This window comes from Rhincodon typus, chromosome 3 (genome assembly GCF_021869965.1).
Source record: "Rhincodon typus isolate 14 chromosome 3, sRhiTyp1.1, whole genome shotgun sequence".
NCBI lineage: Eukaryota > Metazoa > Chordata > Chondrichthyes > Orectolobiformes > Rhincodontidae > Rhincodon > Rhincodon typus.
In genome coordinates, this window is record NC_063334.1 from 23,282,234 (window position 1) to 23,299,191 (window position 16,958).

The 16,958-nt window shown below is 40.0% G+C and overlaps 1 protein-coding gene across 4 annotated transcripts in view; it reads left to right on the forward strand.

Annotated features, from left to right (window-relative positions):
• Window positions 1–16,958, forward strand: part of bnc2 (basonuclin 2) — a 446,623-nt gene that overhangs the window by 163,922 nt on the left and 265,743 nt on the right. For all 4 annotated transcript variants that reach the window (XM_048595058.1, XM_048595055.1, XM_048595056.1 and 1 more), the window contains exon 3: window positions 6,324–6,559. In XM_048595058.1, coding sequence (XP_048451015.1) covers window positions 6,324–6,559 — 236 coding nt within the window. The remainder of the gene's footprint in view (window positions 1–6,323; window positions 6,560–16,958) is intronic.

Here is a 16,958-nt window from a genome sequence, read left to right on the forward strand (position 1 = left end):
TCCCAACCTATCTTTTGCCACCACCCTCCTCATTGGCCATTGAGTTTAAGCTTCTTTGCCTGTTGTGGACAGTCCACAAGAATTCTTTCTCTGGCTTGGCTGCCTCCGGCCTGACCCTGCTATGGGCAGTCCCTCTGCGCTGTCCATAGCATGGGACCCCTCTCTTGGGAGTTGGTTCTTTTCTGTAAGTTTCACCTGTCAGTAGGAATGTTTGTTACTCTCAGGGACTGCTGCTTGCTTTTCTTTGCTGTTACCTGTCCCGTTCTCTGTGGGCCTTCTGCCACACTGCTTTAGCTATCATGTAGGTTTTCCCCTTTTGTCTTTTGGTGGCTAGATGGGCCTTGAAATTCACCATTTGCTGATCCCTGTCATTATAGAGCCTCTTTTCAGGTATCACTTTCAATTCTGGGCTCATGGTTTGTGAGTAACACCATACTGCCACTGGGCTTCACTTTGAGCTTTAATCACCATTTGTCTCCGGTTCTGTAGGTCTGGTCACCAGCAACAGGCTTTATTGAACATAACTGTTTACAGAGGATGACCGAAGAGAACATCTTACCTGGAAGACATTGAAGAGATAAAGTGATGCTTTGCCTTGTAGGTTTCTGTCACCTTTATTCATCTTTGATATCTGAAACCTCCTGATGGCTCAATGCAACAGTGATTGAATCAGAGAGTGCCGAGGTCCCAGGTTTGAAGCAAGAGCTAAGTTCTGTGAAGTTAACAATGGGATTGATTCCAAGGGTCTGCTTGCTTGACAAGAAGGTAAACCACCAGGGAGTTCAAATGCAAAGAGGATATTGTCTTAAACAAGTTTTAGTTTATTTCATGGTAGCAATCAGGTGCAACTTGGCCTTAGTAACAATTACTAATGTACGTGGAGACTTAGAAGGGGGCTTTTGTGCTGCTTTGTACTGCTTTTATCTCTGGATCAGGAATCTTGGATTCAAGTCTCACGTGCTCCAGCGGTACGTAATAACATCTCTGAACAAGTTGATTAAGAAAATATCTATGAGGATACCTAGGATATTGGTCCTCACTCTGCAAGATCCTACACTCTTCTAACTATTCCCTACCTAAGTCATGGTGACTTCACCAGATTTGGTAGACTCAACGCAATCTCAAATATTAACCGTTGCTTAATGTAAATCTCTCCCCAAACTCCATATATTTTTCTAATATTGACATGTATAAATTCATATCTGTAGTTATATTTACCTGTCAAGCATCTGACTTCACAAATTCAGTCATTCTGCAGGTTTCACAATTCTTCCAGAACCTGGAACATTGGTAGGACTTTAGCATCAGGACTGTTAACCTTGATTTTGTTCTTGACTCTGCATGGTCTATACAATCTCTGTACACTGGAAGACTTTTATATCTCTTGGATATCCTTCACTGATGTTTTTTCTGCTGGACCAGTCTGTCAGTCCATTACCTTGTTTGAAGCACCATTCATTACCTGAATTTCTTTCACATTGTACCTCTTGCCTGCTGATTTCAGTAGTAGCCTCATAACATCATTTGGGGCACCTTTAATCTCATGAATTCCCACGTGGACCATGGCTGTTCTGTTGAAATAGGTATTTTCTTTTTTGCAGAGTCCTGGCTTTCTGACCAGAATAACTTCTTCACCGTGAGGTCATCCCACCTCAATGCTCGCTTTCATGCAGCCAAATGCAGCCCATCTGTGTAAGCTAATTGTTATTTTTAACCCGCTAATCCACCAGTGCTAAAGTATGTAAACTGCTTACTGCAACTTGTAGATCAGTTTGAAAGTCTTCACTTGCCCTTTCTTGTTTTCTTACTGGTGAAGCCAACGTGGTCACATCTTCAGTCATGCTCCTTGAGGACTGTTACTGACTTACCTCTGTAACTGATATAGATTGTTCTTCTTTGGAAGACAACAAAGAGAAATGTTTCTCATGAACTTCTGTTGTCTTGTCATCTGACATTAATTCAAATCTGTTACTACAATCTGTTCACCAGGCTGTGCCTGAGCAATTTTAGTTAAAGATTGATCATGGAGCTCAAGTCGGTTGTACTGCTCATTCTTTTTCTCCTCATCTGCACCTTCTTGCAGGCACTGCTAGTTTTTGTCTTCTGGATTTTCTACAATGATAGTAGGAGTAGAAAACATTACTGCCAAGCCTATATAGTTGCGGATTCCCACCCTGTTGATGATAATGAAACAATTCTTGCTTTCTAAAATTGAATTTAATGAGGTTTATTGTCACTTCTTCTCAGAAGTTCAGTGAAAATTTTGCAAGTCACCACTTACGCTGCCATCTTAGGTACAAAGCTACCCAGGTACAGAACCTTGGTACAAAGCAGAAAAATAAAGAAAATGAAGTTTAAAAAGTTAAACATTACAGTCCATCTTACTAAAGAGCAGAAAAACAAAGAAACAACAGTTATCAATTCAAAACCACAGTTAATACACGCCTAACCATGCTGGGCTTGTACTCCTCACAAGGGCTGAACCTCCCTGCTCAGACTCCACCTCGCTCCCACTGCCACCCTGGGCTGCTTGCTCTTGCTGCCTTGTAGCCTGTTCCTGTTCCCACTCTCACCGCTGGCTGCCTTGGGCTATCTGCTCCCGGGCTCGCCACTGGCCACCTGGGGCTATCTGCTCCCGCTCTTGCTGCTGGCCTCCTGGGGCCATCTGCTCCTGGTCACACCGCTGGCCACCTGGGGCCATCTGCTCCCACGGTAGTCACCAGCTGCCTTGGGCTGGCTGATCACAGTGGAGTCTATCTTTGTTTTGAGTTCCACCAGGAGTCTAGGAAGCCCAAAGAAATGTCTAATCCATTACCCCATGGCTGATTGTTTGACAAATATTTGTTCCTGTATCCGTTTTCTGACTGGCTTGTCTTTAGACTAACTTGGCAAAGGTTTGACTTTCAATCTGTTCACTGTTAGTTATGATGAGTTAAACTCCTCCTACTTCTTCAGGAATGTTGAGAACAATACATTCTCTCTTCCTATGTAGATAATTTATTAATTACAGCAACACTGTTTAATTGTCATTGTTGTAGAAAATTTTAATTCTGTAATATAGCAATGCTGTATCTCAGTACTGCTTCCTGGGGTTTTTCCCATGTCTTACAGTCCAAATGGAGTTTTCCTGTTTCCTGTGACCAAGATTGAGATGTCTTCCATCTTCAGGCAAAATTTCCCACCTTTCACAGCCTAATAAGTAAAGTTCGTCCATTTCCACAGTCTTCCCAATTAAAGTCTGTGGTATTTGCAGAGTTAACAAAAATTTCTCCTACTTGAACGGTGGTTTAAATTATGGATCTTCTCTTATTGCAGCTTTATCAATCTTCTTACTGCCTTCTTCAATTGGACTGCAAGTAGTCCTGTTTAATGTTTCACCTTTTCAGTGTGTTCTGAAACATTAATGTAAAGTTTTCCTATTGCCCAACAGGGATTTTTTAACTTGCCTAATGGAGCTTTGATGCTTGTTCACTTCCTGTTCAAACTCGAATCTGAACTAATGCTTCAGATCCCCAAGTCACAATGGAATCTGTAACTGACAGATGTGACTAGCGACTAATTAACACTTGCTTCTGCACTTCTCTTACCAGGTCTGAAATGAAAGGCTTTACTGTTAAGTGTTGTTTCCCCTTTGGCAACATTTGCACAAATTCCTCTCTCAGGCTGTTTCACTGCTCTGCAGCTGCCAACTATATCTTTGAATAGTTCTTTAAAGTTGAAAAGTCTTTAAAGTTGAAAATGGAAATGGCATCTGGGTTTGCCGGAATTTGTTGTGTACAACTTAATCAAATTCCTACCTTCACTGCTGTCTTCCATTTAAATGTGTTGTAATGTCAACAACGACCAGCTTGTGGTTGCGATGGTTTGCTGCCACCTTCCACTTTCCTTGATTGGGTTGAGGGGTCTTCAGGGTTTACAGTGGTAGAGGAATACCATTAGTAAATCTTAACAAGAAGAAGGTCAAAGTCTTAAACAAGGTATAACTTTATTGCGTGCTAGCAATCAGCACCAAATTACATCAGTACATTAGATCTTGTTAATAACTAAGATTGTAAGGAGATCTAGGAGATAAGTCTTCATTCAGTAAGATTCAAGAACTCTCTTGACTTTTCCCCACCCCAAGACCTTATGACATGACCAGATCAGTTGGAATTAATGCAGCCCCCAACATTAACCTTTTTAGAGCCATTACCTTATAATGTGCCATTTGTCTCAAGCACTCGCTGTGCTGGCCAGTTTCAGATCCCACCCCTCTGAGTGAAGGGTTTTCCCACTGCTTTGCCTATCCAGTTTATTATTAATCATCTTGTATTGTTATTGACAAGACCTCTGGTGAGCTTCTCTAATTCACCATGGTTCTTGATGGATGTCCCAAAGTGTTAAGCTCCCAGCTGAGAAGTGATGAAATGGCTCCCCTTCCCTATTCACTTACCCATTTGGTTGTTTGCAAAAGGTTATTTGATCAGCAACTTTATTGTCACATATATCTTGAAGAATTTGAAATGGATCCCTTCACTTATGAAAACTATTGCCAGAAGCAGATGAACTTACTTTTTAAAATGAGCCAATTTAAACAGGATTTCTTGAATTAATGAATACAGAGAATTTATTAAATACTAAATATGAGAAGTATTATTAATATAGCGCACATACACACAAATTAGAAATGCTGCGAGTCCTAAAAGATGATAAATTCAAAAATACAGGCACGCAGATCAGTCTCTGAATTATTTGTGAGGAGTGGATAGTGAAATGTTGCAGCATTTACAATGAGGTTGCCAGTAACATTGACTTTGGGAGTCAACAGTCACTTATTTGAGATTCTTAGTTTCATTGGCTGATGAAGATCTATTTCTGATCTTTGTTAAAAAACTGGTTTTGCAGTACTCGGAATGAAAGAGTATTTTTCTTTTTCTGCAACACAGGCGTATCTAATGGACAGGTTTTCAACTGTGACTTTGACAGCACAGTAATGCTCCAATCCAGGTTGCTACTCGTGAAAGTGTTCAGTCCCACAACTCTGCTCCAGTAGAGTTGAAACTGGCTTTATATTCCCTGTTCCCTTCTGTATTCCTGGAGGATAAAATGGATAGCATGAGGTGACTTTCTGCCAAGAGTGGAGAGATAGTCAGCCCCTCATTATCTCTTGTTGTTAAGTCTCGCCCTGTCTGAAGTTTCCTGGATAATATACATGTCTGAAATTCATTGGCTTCACAAGGACTTTTCCAGTGAGAGATAGGAAGAACTACCGATGCTGGAGTCAGAGATAACACAGTGTGCAGCTGGAGGAACACAGCAGGCCAGGCAGCATCGGAGGAGCAGTAAGGCTGATGTTTCGGGTCGGGACCCTTCTTCAGAAATTTTCCAGTTACTGAATTTAAATCCGCAATTTTTCTGCAGCTATCCTCCTTTTTAAGAACAGCATGTTATTGATCTTAGAAGTAAAAAATGGCTATAAGTATGTTGGGGCTGTGATCCATTGTCACAACAGTGCTTGTGGCCCTTATTTTGGTCTCTCGCACATGCATGCTTTATCAAAGAAGAAAAGAAGAAGGAAAGAGTGGTACTAGAGCTGTGAAGTGACAAAGAAACAGCTGGAGGGTTAGCTGGAGGTATTGCAAGTACTGTCTGTCCAGACTGTCCTGAATGGATGGGTGGCTGTAGAGCCATTGGTAGTTGTGAGACAGCAAGCTAGGTGCTGGGATGGGGATTGATAGTAGCAACGCAAAAAATAAGGAGGGGTTGGGTTGATGTATTTTGTAAATGTATAATGAGATTGATTCACACAGGTTGGCTTTTATCATTTCTTATGCTCAAAATCGACCTTCATTTTACCTTGGAGAAAGGGACATGTGAAGTAATTGACTCAATGTGATGGAAAAAAAAGTTATTGTTCATTTATTTATGAAGCTGAGAATCATAAGAACAGGAGGAAGCCATTCATCCCTTGGACCTATTCCACCATTCAGTTAGATTATGGCTGATCCATGAATTTACCTCAACCTAGCTGCCTTGATTTTGTAACCTGTAAATAATTAATTAATCTTGTAATTCCCTCTCAAAATGAAAATCTATCAAACTTTCATTTGACATTTCATTTTTGCTTCCGCCCCAACAGCTGTTTTTATGTAAAGTACTTAATTTCCATTCTCCTTTTGTGTGACAAACTGCTTCCTGACTGTTCCACGGCTATATCATCCACGTGAAGCTACTAGTTTGCACTTTTTGAAGAGGCAGCACAGGCAAGAGCTGAATGGTCTCCCTCTGTGCTGCATAATGACTCTTGTTTAAAATAAATGTAATTTGTTGTTTCTTTCCTCCAGCGTTGGACAAGCTCAGCACCCAACACCTGTACCATCCAACGCAGGTGGAGATTGTTCAGTCCAATGTGGTGTTTGACATCAGCAGCCTGATGTTGTACGGGACACAGGCAGTCCCAGTGCGCCTCAAAATCCTTCTTGACCGTCTCTTCAGTGTATTGAAACAGGAGGAGGTGCTTCAGATCCTGCACGGCCTGGGCTGGACTCTCCGAGACTATGTCCGTGGATACATCCTTCAGGTAGGAACTAGCATGAAGTGTGAAAAAGAGGGTCACTCTGAGAACCCTGAACACCTGGTGAGGGTGGTTATCCATGTTGCAGTACCTGGATACCAGCCTGATTTCTGCAGCAGTATTGTAGACTTGAATCTGCACATTACTGTGCACAGCTCATATTGTAGCAGCCAACAACTAGGGATAGTTGCCTTGAAGGTTAAGCCACAGCCTCTGTATTTTGTTCGAAGTAAAACAATTAAAAAGGACATAAAACCAGTTCACCATATTGATGGTAGTCAATGGGCTGGTTTATATGCTCCTTCATATCACTTGGTGCTGTGCCTCAGACTTACTGCTAGCTGGACTAGGACACGCAACTGCCTGACTCGTAACCAAGAACAAACTTTGTCAGTCACTTGCAAAAGAATTAATATAATCAGAGAGTGACATCAGAGAAGATTTATTAGGCTGATGGTGCCCACATTCTCGGTCTTTAATGGGATCTGCTATGTTTTTGATATAGGAGTGCCTGTGCATCTTAACCAACTGAGGGGATCATATTGGGATCACCTGTGGTCGAAAGAAGGCTCAAAGTTGAAATTCTTTTCCATTGAATCTTTTCTCGTACAGTCACTTCAGCGGGGGTTGGGGATTGAGGGGTGGCGAAGGAAGGTTGCTCATGAGGGGAATCAGCATTCTCTTTTGAGAACCTTTTGATTCACTCCCCAACTGGACTGTTTCCATTGAACTTCTCAGCTCAAACAATTGTGTGCGCTTGAGACCTGCAGCAGTTAGGCACTGCCAGGCTAATGAAAGGACCCAGCAATCTTTTGGCTGGGTAGACAACAGGGGGATGGGCAGAGGCACCTCAGTAATTACTTTCAGACTGATTTTAGAGTCCATAATTTCTAAATTCATGGCAGATTTCTCTATGTCTAGAGGCTCATTCACCTATTGTCCTCAACAGATCTTGTCTGAAAATCTCCGTATAATTTGCATGACAACTAATGTCGTTTTGGAATATTTTCAGGAAAATTAGATATTGATTTAACAATGGCTTTTACTTTTAGGAAGTTCAGTGTAAACTTACATTTGGCTGATCAAATGGGTTTCAGCTTTGGTTGTGTGCAAGTCTCACTGGTAAATAATAAAACTTATCAACATGAACATATTATCTGGAACTGATTCGCCTATTAAGGTTTGCACTGTTGGGGAAAAGCAATCCGTTCCAAGCAGTTTACAGTCCTGTCTGTTTCTGTATTTCTTCAATAACCAACACTCTGTATGAATTTTTTTTTTCTTCAACATAGTGTTCCTGCTTTCTGTTTTTGTGTTTATTTTGTAACTGAGTTGAGGCAATAATGTGAATTGACCTGCTGAATCACATCACTTAAATGGAAACCAGTCCTAATCCAAAATATGCGTGGTAGTGTATTTGTGAGGGTGAAGTGAGTTGCTGCACATCTCTGCAGCATTCCTAAAGTCACAAAACTGTTCGGAATTTCGTGGTTACAGGCAAAAATTGCCTGTATAGAAACATGTGGGACAAATTGGAATTTCCAAGATGGTGGAACAAATATAAAATGCTTGGAATCACAGAGAATGGTTGTCTGCACATGCCAGTTATCATTTTCGGAGCATGCTTCAGAAATCTTTCCCTGTTTGTGACAATCGTTGTGGTAGATTTACATTTAAACTTTCATCATGGACCATCACGGAAGTCAACTGAACTGTTTCTCATTTTCTTTCCATTAGGATCACATGATCTTATAAGGCCCATACGACTGTGTAATATGCATTTTAAGAATTAATTTTATACTATAACACATTTTGCTTCATATTCTTGTTTTGATTGAAGCATGAAAGGTGGTTTGATTTTATACTAGATTAAAGCAGTGAAAATACAACTCTAAGGTAGTTTCACATTTGAGGCAGTTTAGGATTTCCCACCCAAGTTGCATTCTAGGCTACATATACGTTTTGGCTTTACACCAATGTTGCACATTTCTGTTGTGAGAAACCATCACTAGTTTTGCATTGATATGTTGCGATATCAGAGATTTGATGAGCAATAGTTTTACACTGTTTTACATAGCCAGTAGAGACCAATAATATTTATCAAGATATTTGAATTTCTGCTACAATCTTTATACAAAACAATTCTTTGTTGCTCCCACTTTTAATAGGTTCACATCTCCCAGCTTTGCTGATTTGTAACCATTGAAAAATGCTTCCCTACAATTCCTGAAATAGCAGCATTAAGGCCCACTTTGGTGACTTCTCCACCTGGAATTGCTAGCGCAGATTTCTGAATTCTGTATAATGTCACAGGGTATGTGACAGAGAACATTCTGCCCAATATCTCATGGAGGACTTGTGGCCTTCTCACTGCTGACCAGACCAAATGCAATATTTTACCTCTGTCAAATGTCTCTCTCATTCTTTGTGCAAAGACTTGAAGATTGAGAGTCGGTCAACAATCAGCCCAGTTTGCTAGTGGTTTCAGAACATTTTGCACCTTACTCCTTCATAAATCTCAAAACCTGGGCCTCCTGTCCCCATGGTAACGTAACTACTCAGAATTGTTGTCAGGCAGAGTTCAAAGCAGATCATATGCTCTTCTTCATTCATCCATTTTACTTTGAATTAAAGAGACAGTCCAAAACTTAACTACCTCAAAAAAAACTCTTTCATAATATTGTTTCAGGCTGATTGAGTAATATAGTGGATCAAATACAAACTCCGAGTAGTAAGCAAATTGAAATATTTTATTCCTGACATTAAAAATAAGTCTCCAATAACTTAAGGAATTAGATTTTGCAGGAAGGGATGTAGGTTGGAGGGGCGTAGGAGGTGGTGCGAGTTGGAGGGGTGCAGGAGGAGGTGCGGGTTGGAGGAGCACATGCGGGCTTGTATTTTGTCCAGCTTATTGTTATGAAGAGAGGTTGAAACAGAGGTGATAAGTGATCTGTTCCAAGCCAATAAAGTAAACAGCTTATCTGCTCCTTGGAGTTTGTTTTTAAAGTTGGAACAGTAGAAACAGCATGAATGGTGAGGTCAGGCTCCTACAGATCAGGGTTTTAGTTTAGTTTTCAGTAGTTATTGGGATTTTGAAGCTTCTGTACATCTCTCTCTGCTATAGAAAAATGCTTGCTTGCGTTCTCTCTCTCTGCCAGAATTTACTCTTGATGTTCTTTCCTCCTGGACTAGCAAAATGTTGCTTGTGAGACAATCTATTTTACTGAATTTGCCTTTGTCAAGGGTGTGTTTAATGGATGTAACTATATTGGAACAGTTGCTGTTTAGTAGTTAAATAATCTATTATTCTGTTAAACTTAGACCAATTCTTTTTTCCTTTGCTTATATTTTAACTATAAAGTTAAGAATAAAGTGTGCTTTGCTTAAAGCCGAATAGCGTAAGCAAAAAATTATATCTGGAACACAGCACCTCAGACTTGCCTTTAAAAAAGAAGAAGTTAGGGTCAGGCTATCTCCTTGATATATTTGAAGGGTGTTTAGTCTGGTCCATGACACACTGCAGTTCAGTTGCTATCTTGAGCATGGATACCTGGTTATTTAAGTCAATAGAGGATTTTGTTGCTGCAACCTTTTAAGGAAAAGCATTAGATGCCTCGAGGGGAAGATTATGTTTTCTTCTTGGGAATTAATTAAAATTGTTTAGATGAAGAATATCCACTTATTTTCATCCTTCCAGAATATGGACTTGCCATCTTTCTGGTACGTTATTGTCATTCTCTACCAACTTCTTATTCAAATAGAATTTACAACACAGAAGTAGACCATTTGACAGAACACCTATCTGCTTAATATTCAATTTTGATAGCTTTTCATTTCATAATTGTACAAAATGCTCTCCATCCTACCCATGGCGCTTAAAACCATTCAGTGTGCTTTGTATTTGTTTTGTATTTATCCAGGTTCCCTTTAAATGTACCTATGTTCTCTTGTCAACCACTCCCTGTAGTAGTGTATTCTCTATTGTCATTCTTAAGATAAAGAGCCTTATCCTAAATTTCCTGTTTGATTTATTAGTGACCATCTTATATTTATGGTGCACAGTTTGGTTCCTTCCCCACCCACCAAGTGGAAACATTTTCTGTGCTTTACTCTATCGAACCATTTCGTAATTTCAAGGATCTCTATCAAGTCACATCTCAGTCTTCTCTTTTCAAACAAAAATAGCCCTCACCTGTTTGATCTTTCCTGATGGGTGTAACGTGTTATCATTGTGAATCATTTTTTGCACCTTCCCTGTGTCTTCCACCATGTTTTGAGTCATTGGTGACGTAAAACAGATTCTCATTTTATAATTGCACAAAACTCTCTGCATCTTTTCCATGGTATTCAAAATAATTCAGTGTAAGTCATATTTGTATTGTACCTGTTACAAATAAAAGGATTCTCAGGGTCAGCATGATACTTATCTATTAACCAACATCCTACATTTTATTATAGGAGCCACTGATCTTTATGTTGTCTGCACTCATCTAAAGTTTTTCCAATTTCTCCCTTTGCAGAAACATTTAAAATAAATGGGTAAAATTATCTGCTTAAATAACAGAGGGAGAAAGTTCAGATATTAAGCAGTCTGGTAGTGAAGTGTACGGTGGAATTGCTAAATCCATTTTAGTTAGTATCAAGCAGTGGGAGTGATCAACCCTAATACAAGGACAGCATCCATTTATTATTCATTGGTATAACCTTTGAATGTTTACTATTCATGTTATTGCACTTTGGGTGTTTGCTATTTATTCATGCCTCGCTCATATTATGACCCATTATTTTCTGTCTAACTCAACTCAGTGCAGTGTTAATCATTTGTTATGTTACCTTCTCACTCCAATTATATCATTCCCTGTAGGATGTGGATAATCTTTGGTATTTTCCTACAGCACAGAGATATGAATCTCAATCGCTTTCCTAAATCATGAGATTTTGATTCTTGAGCTATTTATCTATAATTATTGACCATGCGGTTCCTATGGGTGAGGAAGGAAAGCAAAGTTGATACCAATGTAAGGAACGTTAGATTTGTACAAAGTAACATGTTTCCAAAATTAGTGTTGTCTGCGGCTCAGTGGCAAGAGAAAGAGAAGACTGATGTTGCAGAATTATCCTCCATGAAGGCGTGGGAAGGTAAATTCTAATTTCCACTTTTGATATGGATATTAATGGCAATGAATAGACAATATGTCTTTTTAAATTAAATTCCATGTGATGAAAATTTAAAGTGTATTATTATCAGGATTATCATGATCAGGAATTTGGATTCAAAGGTAGAGGTAAATGGGATTTGGCTTTGGTTCTGCAAAGGGAACTTTGTTTTTCAAAAAGGTCAGTGTAATTTTTTAAATAGTGAGTTCAAGCGTTGTTTCCAAGAAAGCCTGTGACTTAAGGAAAATGAGTAGTAAGCTATCCGGTTTGGTAATTGATGAAGTGTTTATAAAGTTGAACTTTTATGACGTACTGAAAGACAGACCAAGGGCTGCAATCAGGTTTTATCTCAGAAGAACAGTTTTACCTCAGCAGAAGGGCAGTTCAGTTTTGGCAGCCTTCAGGCCATCGGAGCTAGAAAGGAGGTTTAAGCTGTTGTAGCTTCCCTTAATTCTTTTCTTAAAGTTCAGGTAGGAAAGTCAGTGAGTTAGTCATCATCTGTGTATCTTGGGGGGTGACGGTAATCAAGAGAATCACATCTAGTGTATGTGAAGGAAATCTGAGAGAAAAATTTGATTTGATTTATTTATTGTCAAGTATTTATTACAAATATAGTGAAAAGTGTTGTTTAGTGTCACCACTCTCCAGCACCACCTTTAAGCACAAAAAATAAACCAAAACACAGAATATAGAGCCAGGAAAACAAAACAATGACGTTCATTTTATAGTCTTATCTCAAAAACTTTAGTAATATTTGGAACAGCTTCCTCTTCTAGCTCATCCATGGGCCTGGATCTGGGCTCCTCCATCCCGATGTCTCGGGTCCCTGCTGCTAAACCGATGACGCTGCTGCCACTGCGCTTGACCATGCCATCGCTGCTGGAACAAAATGACACCATTGTCCAGCACCATCTCACCTCAACCAATGCCGCCATGAGCTCGCGTTGGGCCGACCTCGCCAACGCAGCCGCTGCCGGTGCCGCAGGGTCCTGCACTGGAACCAAACTCATCACCATCTCCGCCAACAGGCGCCTGGGCCTAGCCGCGGACCTGGACGCCTGGCTCAGCCTGCGAGTTTGAACCGGGGGATTTAGCCTGGGACCTGTGCCTCGCTTGTCGGGAGTCCTCGAGCTCGGGTGAAGCAGAGTCCGCTTCATCCCGGCATTGCTGCCGCTGTCGCGGGACCCTTCCTTCTCCAACATTTACTTGGCCTCGCCGTTCCCCTGGGCCTGCGCCGCCATCTTTGTTCACCATTCCTTGGAGAGACCACTCTCATTGATGCTGCTGCCGATGCCACTTTTTACTTCCTCAGTTAAATGCAAATGATGTTTCCACTGACTCTATCAGAACTTGTTTTGAGATCACTGTCTGCAAACTGTTCTCAGTTATTATCCTATAAAATGAGTTCACAAAAGAAAAATCACTGTTAGTCCCGGATAAAAATCTAGAAAAGACAAATGTTTCTCTTGGTTTGAGTTTGCTGTGTGTAAATGCCTTGTCATTTGATTAAGAAACTAAAGAGTGAGGATAGGGATGACACTTCACTGGGGTTGATGGCTACCAGGATATTACTGGGGAAGGGTTTGATTTTTTTTTAATGTTTTAATATCAGATTTTTCACAATTGCCATTAGCCTATTACATAACAAGAAAATACTTTTAATAAAAATACATCAGTAGCATTATGTGAACATGTTCAATGACTGACCAAGTTGCAAAAATAAAACATCAAGCCAGGTTTCACTCTGGAATCTGACTTGTCCAGTATTGCCATTAGCTCAGATCATAATAAGTTTAATGAGAAACAAATGACCAGGCATTATTGCAATGATCTGGGTGCTGCAGTAAACTCCAGAATTGAAGACTCAGCAAGCTTAGCTCCTACTGAGGGAATAGCATTTATGTAAGTCAGTATCATTGTAGATCATTTTGATTCTGCATCTGCTCCAAAGTATGCTCTTACTGTAGAGAGAGCTGACCAGTTAAACTTCTCCTTTCCAGTCATTAAAGGACTGTGATGATAATTGTTTTTGGTCACATTTCATGATAGCCCATGTTTTTACATCATCTTCAATTTCCAGCAGGTTAAGAGATCACTTTTCCCTGGTGAAGGTTCCTTTAATTAACTCAAACTTTCAAAACATTGCACCCCCTTTTACATTTAATTGTTGTGATCCTTTGCCTCAAGATAAGCAATATCTGAGGAGCAAAAAAATGCACATTCCACACCTGCTAATCCTTGTCAGCAGCAAAGCTCCAACTCTGGTCATGCAATGCTCTCTCTACAGTCTATCTAAACGCACCCTCAAATTGCATTTTTATTTCCCACACAATGACTGTTCCTCCTAGACCTCAGGGTGGACGCATGAACATTGAGTAAGATCAATGCTGATCTGATTGTAACTCTAAATGTGCATTCTTACCACTTTTGGTAACACAACATCTAAGAACATATCACAACAAACATTCTGTGAACTCCTCATCTAAATTCCTTTGGCCATTTAACTTTATCAGTCCATATTTAGATTCAAATCTTCTATGATTAGTGCTGTGCCTGTCTGACAATCGGTTGTTATTTCTTAGTTTATGCCCCACCTTATCATGTAGCAACTGTTGGGAGGCCTGTACACCACTCCAGCAGGAAATTTATTACCATTATCATTTCTCATCCTTCCCAGACCATTTTCTTATCCTGGTTTCCTGAACTTAGGCCATCCCTCTCTATTGTGCCATCTCGTTGTTAACTAACAAAGCCACACCTTTACCTTTTCCTAACTTCCTGTCCTTCCTCAATGTCCAGGACCCTTCAAGATTCTGACCTCAATCAATGTCATCCCTGAGCTATTTTTGTGTAATGATTACTGAATAATACTTATTTATTTCTGTTTGCACTCTCAGTTCATTTGTTTTGTTTCAAATGCTATAGGCATTCAGACACAGTCTTTGATTTTATCTGTTTATTCTCTTTGTAACTTCTGGTCTGTGTTGGTTTACTCTTAGCATTATACTGTCTATCCCTTCCAATCACACTTCAGTATCTTTCTCTTTTGCCTTGTCTTTACTCTTTGATTTACTATATCTTCCCAGATTTGATCCCTTGCCCCCACTTTTAAAGTTAAGATTGTTCAAACTTGCCTAGGATGGCTGGACGGTCAGCATGCCTCTTGGATATTAGCTTTTTGGGAAAAAGTTTTGTCAACATGACTGTAAATTTCAGTCCATTTTTTTTATTTTACTTAGAAATAATAGCTTTAGTGCAGTGGCGTATGATCGTTCATTTATTTTCGCTGAATTTGATTTTCTCCCCTTTTTATTTGTGTCTCAGACTCTGTCATCATTTAAGGTGGGCACAATGTTATGAACTTTGTTTCAAAAGTTGCTCAAAGAGTATTATTAAGCATTTGAAAAACCCGTAGAATATCTAGACTATCTCACTATTATAGTGGCATTGTTTGCACATTTTGTGCAAAATTCACCCACGTGCCTGCTACAATGGATGAGCAATGAAATCTCATATAGACTGGGGAATGAGATTGGTTGTTCCTGGTTTGCCCTAGGACAGTATATGAGCATTGAAAATGATCTCTGCGGCTGCTGGATAGGGCATGGATAATTTCAGCTGGTGCCCTGTATCTCACCAACTCTAACCCTAGCTTTTGTTCAATTTCCAGCTGAAAAGTTAAGGTGACAACATGGACAACATGGGTCTGAATGTAGTAGTCTAGCAGCTCCATTCCCATAATTGAATGTTCTGCAGTTGGCCTGAACAGCAAATTGTCATGCGCTGGGCAAGTAGAGAGCTGTCGGAGACTGTAGAACTAGAACTCAATACTGAGTCCTATGAAGGGTCCAGACTCGAAACGTTGACTTTCCTGCCCCTCTGATGTTGCCTGACCTGCTGTACTCCTCCAGCTCCACATTTCATTGATTGAGTCCTAGCTGTTAGGATTGGAGAATGAAAGCTGTGTGTTTGGGATAAAATGCCATGTGCTGATGGAGAGAGAAGTGGTGTGTGTTTGTCTTCTGTTCGTGAGATTCTCTTGGTCTCTTGCAATCAGTTGTACCTGCTGAAGGTTGATGAGATTCAGTTTGAGGTTTTGCTAGTCTTTTTAAAAACAATGACAACTTCCTTTTTTGTCCATTCTTATTTGCAGCAAAGAAGCTGAAGCCATTAATTGAGACATGCAGGAGGCAGTTGTTAGGATTTTCATCCCAAGTATGTTAATTATAAATGAAAGGCATAATTTAGTCTTCAGAAATTATTTACCAGTTAATTTGATAAACACATGAAGATGCATTGATTTCCCCAATTAAGAACAAGCTAGATGGACTGACTAAATTTTGCAAAGTGGGATGTTTCCTGGCAGCAGTAAATATTCCAAGAGATGTCTCCGTGGTACCCGGTTTTGATGGGCAGTCAGGGTGCAAGTGGGTAGGAGAAAAACAGATCTTCCCTTCAGTAGGATAGCTATTATATTCAGCAGGAAAAAGTGCTATGATGCATCTTTGTAAACCAGTCACTCAAAAACAGGTCTTTCCTCAGTTAGCAAAAAATACAAATCACACAATAAAATTCAGAGATTGTTTCAAGGGAGAAAATATCAGAGGGTTTCTAGAACCGCCAGGAAATCCACTCACCCAGAATATAATCCCCCAAGGTAACAATGAAAATTTACCCCATTTTGAACCCCATGCCCCTCATTGTTAACAGATGCTGTCCTCTTCCAAACAGTTTCTCTCTCTCATTTATTTGCTCATGCTCACTGTTTGCATTTTCATTTTTGTCTCTCTTTCTCTCTAAACTGGCCTTATTCTCTCCCTCCAAATTGCACTCATCTCAGCCTTTGCAAACAAACTATCTCATCACAATTCTGCAGTGGTGAAATTGGGGGCTATTCATTCCTCAAACATGTACTGCTACTTGATGAGCTTATGGTTCATTTTGCCTCCGAACTCCATCTGCATATCTTGCTTCTATATCTCTTTTAAGTTCTTGTATACGCTACAAATTTCAGATGTATAGTTATTAAGCTGACAGCTACAGATTTTTGTGGGATCTAGTTGGAAGCCTGTTCGTCTATTTTCTCTCCTGATCAATATGACTCTGATTTTAACCTTAAGTCCTGTTTCCACATATTCCTCCCTCGAGTGGGAAAGTTTCTCTTCATCAATCCAATCAGTTAATTTCAAAATACTAAACCACCTCAGTCAGATCACCCATTAACCTTTTGTACTCCAGGGAAAACAAC